The sequence below is a fragment of the Mesoplodon bidens genome (genome assembly GCF_964165515.1).
Source record: "Mesoplodon bidens genome assembly, chromosome: 4".
Lineage (NCBI taxonomy): Eukaryota > Metazoa > Chordata > Mammalia > Artiodactyla > Ziphiidae > Mesoplodon > Mesoplodon bidens.
The window spans coordinates 60,992,750-61,008,304 of record NC_138160.1 but is presented as its reverse complement, the minus strand read 5'-3'; the positions used below and the strand labels follow the sequence as shown (position 1 = coordinate 61,008,304).

At 34.1% G+C, this 15,555-nt stretch overlaps 1 protein-coding gene across 1 annotated transcript in view; it reads right to left on the bottom strand.

Annotated features, from left to right (window-relative positions):
- Positions 1-15,555, bottom strand: part of POLK (DNA polymerase kappa) — a 73,899-nt gene that overhangs the window by 4,960 nt on the left and 53,384 nt on the right. Inside the window, exons 7-12 of the mRNA XM_081233013.1 lie at positions 12,029-12,268; positions 10,740-10,864; positions 9,258-9,424; positions 6,628-6,660; positions 3,333-3,429; positions 588-759 (exon numbers count right to left, since the gene is read on the bottom strand). Coding sequence (XP_081089139.1) covers positions 588-759; positions 3,333-3,429; positions 6,628-6,660; positions 9,258-9,424; positions 10,740-10,864; positions 12,029-12,268 — 834 coding nt within the window. The remainder of the gene's footprint in view (positions 1-587; positions 760-3,332; positions 3,430-6,627; positions 6,661-9,257; positions 9,425-10,739; positions 10,865-12,028; positions 12,269-15,555) is intronic.

Sequence of the window (15,555 nt, the reverse complement as noted above, 5' to 3'; positions counted from 1 at the left end):
TCTCTCACTCGTTCCACTTTGGAAACATGGTTCATTTGTCTTTTTTTACCACGTGATGGCTAGAAATGTGGTTTTATAGTGCCACAATCCCTTATCTGTAATTCTGAAATCCAAAAAGCTCTGAAAATTGTAAGCAACAAATGGTAATTGATGACAAGATCGGTGTGAGACTATTTAGAGTCTTTACAACTCAGTGTGAATATTTTTTTGTTTTGCTACAGAAATAATAATGTGTTTGATCATGAAGTGCTGCTTCAGGTCCCAAAGGAGTATTATATAATATACTCAATATGCACTGAATTTGCTTTCTAAAATCTGAAAAGTTTAAAATTTTGAAAGATATCTAACCCCAAGGATTTCAGTAAGTAGTAAGGAAAAGAATGACTTTAACTGGTTCTTACTGGAATTAAACTAATGATTGTGGCTTCACATGCATCAGGTCCTAAGAATCAAGAAAAAAGGCAGTAGCATAAGTACAACTTCCTAAACAGGTTTAAGAAATAAAATGGAGGTGAGAATATTTCCCAAGTTGATTCCATGGAAAAGTCTAGCAGATTTAAGGAAAAACAAGTATAGAAAAGTCATACCCATAAGTCTTAATCTCAAGGGATGTGGAAAATCAGCATCAATTTCTGTTCTTAGCAATTCTTTAGCAATAGCAAATATTTCTTCTGCAGTAGAAACAACAGATGAAACTGTAGATGCACGAGTTTTTACTTCAAAATTCACATTCTTTAGCTTAATGGTAACGGTTCTACCCTGTAACAAACAGAATACATTATTATATATGGCTCTTTAACTTCCAGAAAAAAGTTATTTTACAGGTTAGAAAAATTCAGAAAGGTCTCTTGTGTACACAGACTACGGAAGTATAATCAATTATTCACAAAAAAATATGGTAATGTGGAGCTTTTGTAGGAGGAGGAGGAGTTGTTGCCCTACGCTCTGTGCCTAAACAAAACACTAATGAAAGACAGCAAAAACAAACACAATTTTGGCTTATGTTATAAAATAATGACTCAATCTTTAATGGTCTAGGGGCTGATCATAGAGTTTTTGTATCCACACTCCCTTCCCTATGTTTGTCAACTGCATCATATAATAGTTTCTATATAAGAGAAATTTCTAGGAAGGAAGAACTCCAATGACACACTAGCTGACAGGTCTTATAACGGCAAAACACTAAACTTACAATTTTAATTCTTTGGGGTTGAGATCATTCAATGTTAAAGATCAACATTCATTAAATAAAGACCCTAAAACAGTGCCTGATGTATATTAAATGGCAATAAATATCAACTATTACAATTACAAAAAAAACATGGTAATGAAAATTGTCATAAAGAATAACTGAAATCCATAAGTAATCTAAAAATCCCATTTTAGTCAGTAATTATTACTTCCCTCCCCAACTGACTTTTTATAAAAGACTTTCATATAAAGGGCAAAGTTACGGGCTTCCCTGGTGGCGCAGTGGTTGAGAGTCCGCCTGCCGATGCAGGGGACGCCCCGGTTTGGGAGGATCCCACGTGCCGCGGAGTGGCTGGGCCCGTGAGCCATGGCCACTGGGTCTGCGCGTCCAGAGCCTGTGCTCCGCGACGGGAGAGGCCACGGCAGTGAGAGGCCCGCGTACCACAAAAATAAATAAATAAATAAATAAATAAATAAAGGGCAAAGTTAATTGATTACTTTTCTTTTTACTGAATCCTTTTTTGAGGTTAATTCAGTACCTAAAAAGATAGGGGAAATAATCTTTCTGAAGAGACTTCATTGAAAAGATCTTCTGGACAGCTCACACTTATTGTGTGCCTACTATATGCTAGATATTATGTTAAATTTATGTGTTAGAACTCCTTTACAGTTATTGCTTAATGGATACAGAGTTTCACTTTGGGATAATGAAAAAGTTCTGGAGATCAAAAGTGTTGATGGTTGTACAATCTGAATGTACTTAATGCCACTAAAATGTATACTTAGAAAGTTAAAACAGTAAATTTTGTTATGTATATTTTGCTACCTCCTGGAGGTTGTGAGAGTAGGTTAGGCTTATTGACTCACTTCCAAAGAACAGAGTATGGAAAGGGAAAAATAGTAATTTCACAGTGGAGAAGCCTAGCAAACACAACTTTAACCAAGTGAGGATGGTTATTCTCACCTGTGATATCATGTGGCTATCATATACCTTGATGGGATGTGATGAGAAGGAGACTTCATTTCTGTGGTATTCTTTCTAAAAACCTATAACCCTGGTCTCATCATAAGAAAATCATCAGACAAACCCAGATTGGAAGACATTCTGCAGTATACCTGGCTAGTATCCCTCAAGACTGTCAAGGTCATGAAAAACAAGGAAATATGGGGAAACTGTCACAGACTAGAGGAAACTGGGAAGACATGAAAACTAAATGCAATGTGGTTCCCTGGACTGAACCCTGGAACAAAGAGAAGAAGGACATGAATGGAAAAAAACAGGTAAAACAAAAATACTGTCTGGATTTAGTTAACAGAAATGTGTTAGTGTCAGTTTCTCAGTTTTGCAAATGTACTATGATAATATAAGATGTTAATAATGAGGGAAACTGGGTATACTGGAAATCTCGATATTATCCTTGTAACTATTCTATAAACCTGAAATGATTCTAAAATTAAAAGCTTATTTAAAAAAAATTTTAAAAAGAACTCTCTATATATTTAAGGTATAACGGAGAAGGATTATAAGAAAATAGTCATCAGATATCCCTTTCTTGGTAATAACTTTTTATTGCTTTTGTATTATACTTTGTAATAACTCTACCTCTGTTTTGAGAATGTTGGAAAAATACTAAACATGGATTGTTGTGAGTGAAGATTATAAAATACAAAGTTCAAAGCCTTCCAGGTTTTGTTCTCAATGTGTTAAGCAACCTGGATTAAGGCCTTGAAACAAAATGCCTATTCCAGAAGGTCAATGTCTACCTGACAATGACATTAAAGGAAAATTGGAAAGGCATTTATAACAAGCACAGTTCTAGGGAAATCCTTCCCTATCCCTTATTCTTTACTGTCACTATAACTCTGATTTTGAACTTATTCAAATGTACTCCCAATGTAATATAAACTTCTCTGGAATTATACTGGAATCACTCCAGCCTCATAAGTTGCTTCTCATAAAATGACCTCATCATAGGCCTCAGATAAGGGTCAAAATTCAATTTGTCTCTATTGAAGACAAGAACTCTCTTTTCTGACACATCCCAATTTGTATTTAAATGCAAAATCTAACTCTTGGTTTAAGGTAGCTTTTTATTATTAAAAATTTAGAAAACTAAGAACACTGCATAAAAATAAAGTACCTTAAGTCCTTCTTTCTGCAGATCTTGAGCAAGTTCACTGCAAAGTTCTTGGCACAAGCTGTACTGTTCTTCTGCTTTACTTATCTCACTGAATGTCCTAGAAAGGCAAGAATGATTTTGGTGCACAAAGTAAACTACAATTCAGTATATTTTAGAAATGATACAGTACATGTAAATGGCCTAGCATTAAGTTATATTTTCTACATTACAGAATAAAGTTTTCAGATGAACTAAGATATGATTAAGTAAAAACATCCAAGATCTTCTTAAATAATGGAAGATTGTGTATAGCTAAACTGATTAGCAAAGGTGCATTTGCTCTCTACAACATTTTTTAAAAGATGATTAAAGTCACCAACATATAAGGATAATGCCCTCAAAACTTACAAAACATTAGGATACATATGTATACAGACTCTGCTACAGAGGATTATCTTAAGAAAGTACAAATGAGAACAACATTCCAATTACTGAATGTGTATTTTCTGTAAGTGAATTATCTTCAAGTAGATTTAAGGGGTTGGTTCGTGGCACCTACATAAAGTCATCTAATAGGCAACCGGAAATGGAGGGCTGGTAAGATTAAATGTAGAACTTGTGACTTCATCTGCACAAGGGTATTCAAAGGCCATATTAACATAAAGACACTAAAGAGAAAGTGGGGTAACCAGTAAAAAAGCCCGAGCAAACCCTGAATAGTCATTCAGTGAAAAGTCCCCCTTCTAACTACTCCCAGCTACCCAGTTCTCTTCCCTAGTGGCAACCAATATTGCCAGCTTCCTATTCATTATTTATTCCTCTAGAATACTGTATGCATATAAAAGCAAACAAGCAAACATTTCCCCTATATAAACAGTAGAATATTAGATACATTATTTACCACTTTGCTTTTCTCATTCATCCTGGTGAGAGTTCCCTATAAGTAAATAATTTCATTTATATATGGCAGCATAAATTCTAATTTAAAGATGTAAGATCATTTAACCAATCCTCTATTTGTAGAAACTTATTTCCAATCTTTTGCTATCACACAAAAAAATGCAGTGCATAACCATGTATACATGTAAAATGACATGTGATTACACCAGTGGAATGTATGCCTAGAAAAAGAACTGTGGGATCAAAGTACATGTGTGTCTGTGATCTTGATAGATACTGCCAAATTGCTTGCCCCCTGTGGTAGGCAAAATAATGGTCCCCGAAGATGTTCAAACCCTAATCTCTCAGAATCTAGTACTTTACATGGTAAAATGAACTTTACAGATGTGGTTAAATTAAGATGGGGCGATTATCCTGAATTATCCAGGTAGGTCCATTGTAATCTCAAGGGTCCTTGTAAGAAGGAGGCAGGAGGGTAAGAGTCAAAGAAAGACAAAATGTGAGAGTTGAAGATAGAGAATGGGGCCATGAGCCAAAGAATGCAAGAAGCCTCTAGAAGCTTTTAGTAAGGAAATGGATTCTCCTCTGGGGCCTCTAGAAGGAATGCAACCCTGATGACACCTTAATTTTAGGACTTCTGACCTTCAGAACAGTAAGAGAATAAATTTGTGGTAATTAGTTATACCACCAATAAGAAACTAGTACACCCTCCTTCAGAGTTTAATAGCTTTTTCACTCCCATAGTCTTGCCAATAGAGTGTGCATCTTTGCCAACTTGATTAGTAAAAAATGCTATCTCAGAGAATTTTCAATCTGAATTTCTTAAATTATATGGAGACTGAGATTATTTCCACATGTTTATAAAGCCATTTGTATCGTCTTTTCTGTTAACTAATTAGATCTTTGTTCACTTTTTTCTACTGGTTTGGTGGCCCTTTCTTAAGAAATATTAATATTAGTTAATACTCTTGTACAGCAAGCAATGTTCTCAATAACAAAAGACAAAATAGAAGAAAAATCATTAAATAGGACGATACTATCTCACTTTTGGATGCTTTTTCCCCCTCTTTTCATTTGATTGCTTTTATGTAAATCACAGCCTAAAACAGCAATTTTTATCAAAGTCATTTACTGAGTGTGTTGTCTTGTAAAAGTCATTCATCTTTTCTAGGGAACCCCCTTGCACTGTTGGTGGGAATGTAAATGGATACAGCCACTATGGAGAACCATATGGAGGTTCCTTAAAAAGCTAAAAATAGAATTACTATATGACCCAGCAATCCCACTACTGGGCATATACCCAGAGAAAACCATAATTCAAAAAGACAAATGCACCCCAATGTTCATTGCAGCACTATTTACAATAGCCAAGTCATGGAAGCAACCTAAATGCCCATCCACAAACGAATGGATAAAGAAGATGTGGTACATATATACAATGGAATATTACTCAGCCATAAAAAGGAATGAAATTGGGTCATTTGTAGAGATGTGGATGGACCTAGAGACTGTCATACAGAGTGAAATAAGTCAGAAAGAGAAAAACAAGTATCGTATATAAACACATATATGTGGAATCTAGAAAAATGGTACAGATGAACTGGTTTGCAAGGCAGAAATAGAGAACAAACATGGACACCAAGGGGGAAAAGGGGGGTTGGTGGAGGTGGTGGGATGAACTGGGAGATTGGGATTGACACGTATACACTAATATGTATCAAATAGATAACTAATAAGAACCTGCTGTATAAAACATAAATAAATAAATTTCAACAAAAAAAAGTCATTCAGCTTTTCTGATCATGAATAATATATGTGCAAAATGAACACAACCTTATACTAGGTCCGCGGTTCTTAAATGTCTTAGTGGAACTTTGGTTCTTTGAGGAGATAAGCGAGGGACTTTTCAAATGACATATTTTCCAAAACAATAAGGTTCCATCAAGATTTCATTTGACTTCAAATAAGATTGTAAACCACTGAACTAGATCACCTCTAAGCTCTCGTTCATCAGTATCTTACTATTTGATGCCTATGGTTATTCACCAATATTTGAAGAACTTCAGGAAGAATTTCCATCATCATTTCTTAAATTTCCCAAATAACTACTCAGTATAATTTTTCTTATAAATAAGTCTAGAAATTAAGATTTAGAATCCTAAAATGCTTGGTTTTCACTGAATAGGAACAAAACCAACATTTAAAAAAATAACTGCAGTTAAATTTTTTCCCATTGAGAGCACAGCAAGCAAAGATAATAAAGCATTGCACTGGAATATTTACCGTAGGATTATCAACTGCTGAAAACTGTTACTTGGTTTGCAAATAGATTTTTAAATCTCAGTGATAATTTACTAAAAATTAAAAATTAGTTTAAAATAATACAAATTATGAATAATTAGTAACAAAACATTACCTCTCAACACTCATGCTTTTCCTCTCTCCATCCCTTGAAATTAAAAAAAAAAAAGCTTTTATTTGCTTTCTCAAAGACTGAGTTTCTTTTCGTCAACCAAGATGATTTTACATCAGTTACCCTTTAGAGATCTCAACGTTTTACATTAAAAGTTATACATCATGAAACACAGTGAGTTTTTTAATCTAAAAATAAAACTATCACCAAAGAATGTAGAAAGATATGCTAATATAATTACATGTGTGATGGATCAAGTCTATATCTATCAAAGAGAACAAATTTGAAAACAGGATGATATTATAAATTGTTTCTATTAAAAGCCTGAATATAAAAAATCACAACTTATAAAAACCAACAGAAGGTAGTAGCATAATGGCTTGCAGTTATAAGATATAATTAAATTTTAAATAATTTAATATCCATTATCTAGTTTTTGGCCTAGTACATTAATAATAGCCTATTTATTATTCACTTATACCACTCTATGGAAGCTCAGTCAAAATTTGCCATACAGCAATAGGATGATGACTGGGAATCTGAACCACCTAGTTTGGTTGGATTCTAGCTACTTTGGTAGGAATAGTTAAAACCAAAAAGCTGAAATGACATGTAGATTATTCATTTTCCTAATATTTCACAAACCAATTATGAATCAAGCACTGTTCTAGGCCTTGGAGATAACAGTAATGAAGAAAACAGACCAAGTGCCTGCCTTTAAGAAACTTATATTTTAGGGACCTCCATGGTGGCACAGTGGTTAAGACTCTGTGCTCCCAATGCAGGGGGCCTGGGTTCGATCGCTGGTCAGGGAACTAGATCCCACATGCGTGCCACAACTAAGAGTTCGCATGTCACAACTAAGGAGCCTGCAAGCCACAACAAAGGAGCCCGCCTGCCACAACTAAGACTCAGTGCAACCAAATAAATAAATTAAATAAATGTTAAAAAAAATAGTTATAAAGAAACATATCTTAGTGGAGGGAGACAAATAAACAAACACAGCAGTAAATATGGAACAGGTTAGAAGGGGAGAAGTACTACAGATTAAAAAATAAAGCAAATTAGGGAAACAGAGAATGTGGATAGAAGGGAAGGTAAGTTTGCTATTTTATATTGTTAAAAATTACCTATGAGTTTCACTTAAAAGCATTACCTGCATCTCTACCACAGGTGAATATGTGCTATGTTATATTAAAAACTATATTGCTTTCAAGCACTATGGAAATAAAAAGAGGATAATTTTTGGATTAAAGAAGAAAGTTTTATTTCTCATCACCTTCATATACTGGGTTATTTATAGTACTGTGATGTCTTTGTCTTATCTTTCATTATATCCACTCAAGATCAAAGTCAGCTACCTGGACTTGAAAGAATGAGGAGCATGGAGAGATGAGAAAAATAATAGCACATGCCTTGCAATCTCTGTAAGATTTAGCATGTCTAATTGGTTAATCAAACTTATTTTATATGCCTCCTCAGTAATCTTCTTGTTTTCCTTTAGTTTAACTATATGAATATAAAAGAGTTATTTTGAGGGCAGGCTAACAAGATGATAACAAAATCATAAAAATAGTGCCCAGTGTTAATTTTCATTCTTGTTTTTAGTGCCTTCTTTTCACCCACCCTAAACAGTGTACCCTTCTAGCTCTGGGATCCTTCTTTTTTTTTTTTTTTTTGTAGTACGCGGGCCTCTCACTGTTGTGGTCTCTCCTGTTGCGGATCACAGGCTCCAGACGCGCAGGCTCAGCGGCCATGGCTCATGGGCCCAGCCGCTCTGCGGCATGTGGGATCTTCCCAGACTGGGGCACGAACCCGTGTCCCCTGAATCGGCAGGTGGACTCTCAAACACTGCGCCACCCGGGAAGCCCTGGGATCCTTCTTTTTAAGACCTGGATGAAAGAGTGGCAGGGAGGAAACACAGGGCCTCTCCTCTAGCCGTTTCCTCTTCTCTTAGATCTTTGCATGGCTGGCCCCTTCAGGTCTCTGCCTCTGGAGAACCGCTGCCAACGCCATCTCTTACCCCCCAAGTCAACGTCTATGCCCCCACTCTGCCTTACTTTCTCCATTTGTTTATTTGGTTACTTTTTATTTCCCACACTACTCTTCAAACTCCATGAAGGCAGGACTTGGTCTTGTTTACTGCTATTATCCCCAGTGCCTAGAACAGTGCCTAACACAAAGTACTCAGTACTGAATGAATGAATCATTTACAAATCTGGAAAAGAGAAGAAATACAGGTAGTTCATGAAGGCTTTCAAAGAATCGTTAAGTCTACTTGCTTAAAGGGTGAGTTCTGGAGTATGAGCCATCTTTCTTATCCCCACAATCTGATCACCAGTATTCTTACGTTCTGAACAAAGAACAAGGCAGGTACAGAAGAGAAAGCACCCATCATTCCTCTTATCCCTCTATCCAACTGCTGTAGCCAACAACCTAGGAGTGATTTTTTATTCCTCTTTTCCTTTTCTCTCACATCCAATCTTTTGACTCTAATTCAAAAATTATATTCTGAATTGAGCTAGCCTAAAAGAAATTTAAAACGTGTTATCCTTGTAGTCTCTATCTCAATGGTGAAAACTGTTATTTCAGCAAATGATAAAAAAAAGCAGAATAATTATAAATACAGATACCTTGCCAGGTGTGTTGAACCTAGACCCAGGGAAATATGAAGGAAATAATGCCAAGATGTTTCAGAGAAAAGGAGAGAAAGTAATGCCCTCTGTTGGTAGAGTTCTGTACAAGTAATAATTCCAAGGGCCTTCAACATTTTCTCTGTAACTTTTCCTATTCCAGAAACCTAGAAAAGAATCAATTTATCATTAATACATTTTAAAATTAAGATAAGAAGTGGTATTATAATCTCATCATACATTTTATAACTAATAAAAGGTATAAATAATGTGCCTAGTTTCGAAAGTCACACTAGAGAATGGCTTTAGTTACTTTTTGGCTATATTTCCTAAACTAGTGTTCCATGAAAATTAAAAATTTTTAATTCCATGGAATTAAAAAAAAGCATTTAAAAAAGAGTTCTGTGGTCATATAAACTTGAGGAATGGTAGGATAAACAACTTTTTATTCCCTTTTAATTTTTTAAAATTGAAGTATAGTTGACGTGCATTATATTAGTTTCAGGTGTACAACACAGTGATTCAACATTTATATACGTTATGAATCAACCACCACAATAAGTCTAGTAATCATCGGTCACCATACAAAGTTATTATAATATTACTGACTATAGTTTCTATACTGTACATTACATCCCATGCCATTTTTTTTATAACTCCAAGTTTGTACCTCTTAATCTTCTTTACCTATTTTGCCCAACTCCCCACCCCCTCCCCTCTGGAAACCACCAGTTTGTTCTCTGTAACAATGAGTATGTTTCTAGGATAAACAAACTTTAAATGAACTTTTTTATTGTAAGAATAATGAATCTTCAATAAATTAATATCTCTTGTGACCCACCAAGGGTGGTACATTCCAAAGTTCTTTGACCCCAGAACGTTTCTAACAGAACACCCATTCATACCTTAAAAATACATTGGAAAACACTGCTTTATAGCTACATCTTATATATACTAAGCTATTCAGTAGTCATTATACATTATATATTTTGATATAGCCTTTCTTCTGAGTGTTGAAAATGTTTATTTAGATTCACTAATATACATTATGCTGAGTCAGGAAAGCAAGCCCTAGAACATCAAATAGTGTATAGTACAATTATTATTTTTTAAAAAGCATATATATGCAGAACAATCTAGAAGCTGTAAAAAAAATAATAAAATATACCCTTTCTATAATCCCTGAGGGATCATGTTACCGTTTTAAAGATGGTAAAGTATTTGGGTTTTTTTTTCCTGGTCAAAAACAATTAAAATTCTAAATCTTTTCAACAAACTTTTCAACAGCCAAGCTTCCTAAACCTCACTTTTAGGATTTCACAGAAAGATTTCTTCAAGTCCAAATAAATAATCCATTATCATTCTTGCTTGTTAGCTATCATTTTAAAAAGTTTCTGAAAGAATGATTACTATCATCTTAAATAGTATTTTTTCACAACACCGAGTATATATATAGATGACAAATTTTGCATAAAATTTCACCTTTCTAATGGGTAAGTCCTTGATGAAGTCCATCACAGCTTGTCTATTAGGGAGAATTTGGTATTGTCCATTTGGTTTATTCTTATCACTGCATACTTTCGCTAACATTGTATTTGGTGCAATGCCTTAAAAGAAGAACACTCTGATGACTCAAAGAACATGATATGTATGACTTTAAAATATGTGATAACAACACAGAAAAAAAATTTAATGCAAAAATTTGAAATGATATGGAATGCTACTTTAAAAATTACATTTGATTACTATCTGTCTCCCCAGGGCTTGCTATGGTTTTAGGAAAAGGAATTGTATTAGTTATTGTGGCAGCAGAAATGAGGAATATTTAAATCTCCATGGTATTTTAAAGTCTAAGAGTAATTTCTGAGTTTGTGATATTATTAGTTTACTTACTATATTTAGTTGGAATACAGGGCTGTCTTACAGAAAAGATCGAGAATATAATTTAGGATGGATGTTTACTCTTTGAAAAGGTCTTCTGTATAGATTATCCACATAAAGAAAAAAAATCAAAGGTTCTGTTTCCAGTATATTTAACACAATGATAATGAAATGCGTGTATCCTTTTTATGCTACTCACAAAGCAAATTACCCCTTTTCAGAGATGTGTTTTATAATTTTTAGGTGTCTTAATGATTAAGATAACTTGAAATAGGTATATTCAACTATGATCATCAAATAGTTCAATTTTTATACACATCTTTCTAAAATTTATTACTTATTCTCATGCTTTGGCATAGGAAGAAAAGACTAACCCAATCATAATATGGCTTTCTTAAGATAATCTAGGGTCCTCATGAATATCAGTTTCTATGCTAAGACACAGTGATACCCTCATGAGTTATTGGCATATGTAAAGCTCTTTTTCCCTTCACCAGGTGATCCTAGATTGCTATGTTGCTAGTTGGTGTTTTTTTCCTGTCTCATCCATATTTTGTGTGGACATATGTGGTCTCTCTTGCACTGTAAGTCTTCAAAGGGAAAACAAAGTATTATGTCCAAAACCAATTACAATATATTTTGTGTTTCAAAAAAGATAGCTACATGAGCTTTATGATAAGTTTTTGCTTTGGACACATGGGCTTTTGTGCTTAATTCCAATTTACCTATAGGTTCACAGTATTCTGAATAGGTGTATTGTCAGAAGTTAATAAAAAAACAGCTAAGTAAAATGTTACTCTACACTTTATAGTGAGAAACTACTAATATTACACTATGTTAGCTAGTCTGAAAATTGTAACTATTGGAACCATCAATATCATTTTAAGTACCTGCACTGGCTGTCAGTGTAGTTTTTTGCTCGATTCTGAAACGAATTTCCTTTACCACTTCCTCAGCTGATGTTCCAAAAACAATTGAGTTTTGGAGTATTTGAAGATTATTCAGTTCTTCAAAGTTCACTTGGAAAGGATTTCCTGGGGACTGCAAATCAGGAGGACTATCTTCAAAAAGTAGAGGAGAGATGGATCGTTCCTGCTCACGCAGTTTATTAACTTCCTTTCCTGGTTTATCTAAATTATAAACAGGAACAGTAATTCATCTTCATTTTAAAAAGTACATACTTCATAAATTAGGTTTCCCTACAGTCTTTCTAAAGATGAATCTAGTTTAGTTTTCTAAGAACCAAGATCAGAAATGTTAGCATTTATATTTTTAACTGTTTACCAAAGAAAACACTGATTCTAAGTTTTTCTTAAAAGGAATATTATCCATTTCCATTGTATACATTTTAAAACGAAATATCTTATGTAAATCTCACTAATTTTTGTACTGAAATTAATTGAAACCCAGAATTGGAATTAGATTCACAGTACTTTTTTCTCAAAAAGATGAAAGGTTTCTTACCTTTACTCATCTCTAGAGGAAAAAAAGAACCTTCTTAAATTAGAATTTAGGAATAAGGAAAAAGGTGTTAAGCAACATAGAACAATTATGCCTGAAAGATAAATTTTGCTTTTGGAGGGGGGAAAAAAGCCTAAAAATTTTTTTCATTCATGGAAGAACTTTTCAAATGTTAAATAATCTGAATTTTCTTCTTTCAAATGCTGATTTTAATTTTGACTTGTTTGTTTATAAAGTATCACTTTTACTAAGAGCACATTTGAAATAAATAGAAATTACTTCTGGAAGTTATATTTCTTTAAATATATAAATTCTTAAGGTCTAATCAGATTAACCATGCTCCAAGTTTAAGAGCGAGAAGCCTTTGTTATTATCAAAAGGCAGCAAACTAATATTAATATTAAAAAGTAAAGTAAAAAAACTAATCTGGTTATTATTTCATTTTAGTTGCATTTTTCATAAATGAACTGTGAAATACACTTAAATCTATACAGATACTAAACATGTCCTTATGAACAAATCCACTGAAGACTTTACTTTCCGGGCTTAATGGAGGAGAAATCAGTTGAAGTGTAAAATTCATAAAAACTAAGATTAACAACAGAGCTTTCTCATCCATTTCATAATTTTATTACATATAAATGTTTTCCAAATTAAGGTAAATACAGATGCAAAAATTAAGTTTCTAGTTTCAAGACACATATACTTAAAAAATAAAGTTGGCCTTTTCAAAAGATTTTATAAAGATAATATAAATAAAATGACAGACACTTAATTAGTTTCAAATTTTTAAGTATGTAATATGAATTAAGTTACAGACAGGTATTTTCCAAATCTGAATTCCCAGGCCATATACAAAACAAGCCTTATTTTCAAACTTACACCGGCTGTTATTTATGTACTTTAGTTCCTTTCATTTTCCATTATCTGGTTTTAAAATGCAGAGCAATTCAGGGGGATTAAGACTAAGGCACAGCTGAAATGGTATTTACCTGGACCCTCTTTTTCCCAACTAGATGTGTGAAAGTCAAGGTAAAGAGCTACGGAAAACCTGCAGGCCACGTAAGGCACGTTCACAACCTCCTTCTGCAGTTCCTTAGGCCATGTTTTGTACCTCATGCTTCTATCACACTGCCCTCAGGTGAGTCACTGATAGTAGGACACTACAGTAGAAAGCAAAGCATATGCTGTTTTCAGGTTCATTGTTTAGAGCCGCTGCTGAATGGTGTAGTTACCGTTTCAATCTGTCTACTTCTCTGTGAGGCCTGGCTATGCAACCAACTGCTGAAGTGGTTTCTTATTCGCTTTCTGAAAGAAATATCTTTATAAGCCTCATAACTGAGGTGATCAGCATATAAAAGTAAGGTTTCTTATAATTTGAAACAGTAGGATTAAGATCCCATCTGGATGGCAAGTGCTAAAAAGTATACAGTACAGTATTTTAGTTTTTTACATTGCCTGGCACCATCTAGATTTATGAGAGAATAAACATAAAATAATAATAATTATTATTCTATTTCTTTACAGACTGCGCCTTTTAGAAAAGGGGCAAACAGCAGAAAAATCCCTTGGACTTTAGAGGAAGGTATATCAACCACCTGCCACGACTCCAACTCACTGTTGACAGCTTCTCTGGGCATAATGTGAAATCAGACATGCCTGAAAGTCCAGCCCACAGGGACTTATATATGAAAAAAAAAAGTTAAACTATTTAAATTGCTTAAGAATATGAAATACATGAAGAGGAAAGTACATAAATAAATATGTTAAAAGCAACAGATATTAAAAATTCACATCCTCATAATGAGTGTGGACATATAGTAAATGAAAAGAACATTAGTAGAGAATGAAAACATTTACCTTAGTCCCAATATAATTTTTTTATAACATATTGTGAAAGTAGTTATTATAGGTGACCCTCAGGGGATGCTTTGACATAACTATTTAATGGCTCCCCTCCTTTCTCCTGTGAAAAGTAAGGAACTAACAAAGTAAGATTTTAAGCAAAGTGACATTAGACTTTGTGTGTCACTTCCTCAAACAATAAAGTTATATTAAGAGCAAAAAAGCTTTTGCTCCAAGCCTCTGTGTCCAGAAATTATGTTTGTTTATTGTTTAATGTTTCTCTTAAAGAGAGAGACCTACCCCATTAGAGCTCTAAGTAAGGTAATAAAATTATGATTCGATGTCCATACTAAATTTGCTCCAAAGATGTGAGCCCCAAACAATGGTAAAGTTAGAAATTTATGGCATTGAGGATCCACCATTTTTGCTTCAGGGAAAGTTACAAAGAGCTTCCCCACCACAGCCTGTCCCCTCTGAAGCAGTTAATGAGTTGTACACATGAAACATGGCTATGGGTTTTGAGCAAACCCTCTATTTCTACCTTTTCATCCAGGTGAACTTTGCTCAGGGGTCCAGGGCAGTGCTGGCATTTGAAGTAATCACACCTCTGACAGAGGACTGAAAGCAGTATGTGTATTATCTGCATGATTTTTGGCATTGTTTTGGGTAGGTAATAAGGGGCTCATTTGAAAAAAACCTTGGGGTCATAAAACTTGTTTCATTATATATAAAAAGAATCAAAATAAGATCTAAGGCCAAGAAGGGAGTTGGGGAGTCATTAATTTCGGCAAGGTTAAGAACAGTAATCACTGTATAAATAGATTATAGAAAATTTGGGAAATAAAAAAAAAACCCATCCAATGTTTTGATATGTTCGAGGCTAATTAAAAAAGAATCTATTTTCTATTATCAGCTGTATAAAAAGGCCACCATAAACAAAGAACCTCCTCAGATTCAAGGCAATCCAACCCCTGGTTAATTATATCTTACGGAAAAAACTGCTATGAAGTTACTTTGTTTAAGGACTCTGCACACTCTTAAAGTCTAGAGATTTAACAATCTCATTTGGTTTAAAAGTGGCATTCCACACATTTATCTCAGAAACCCCACT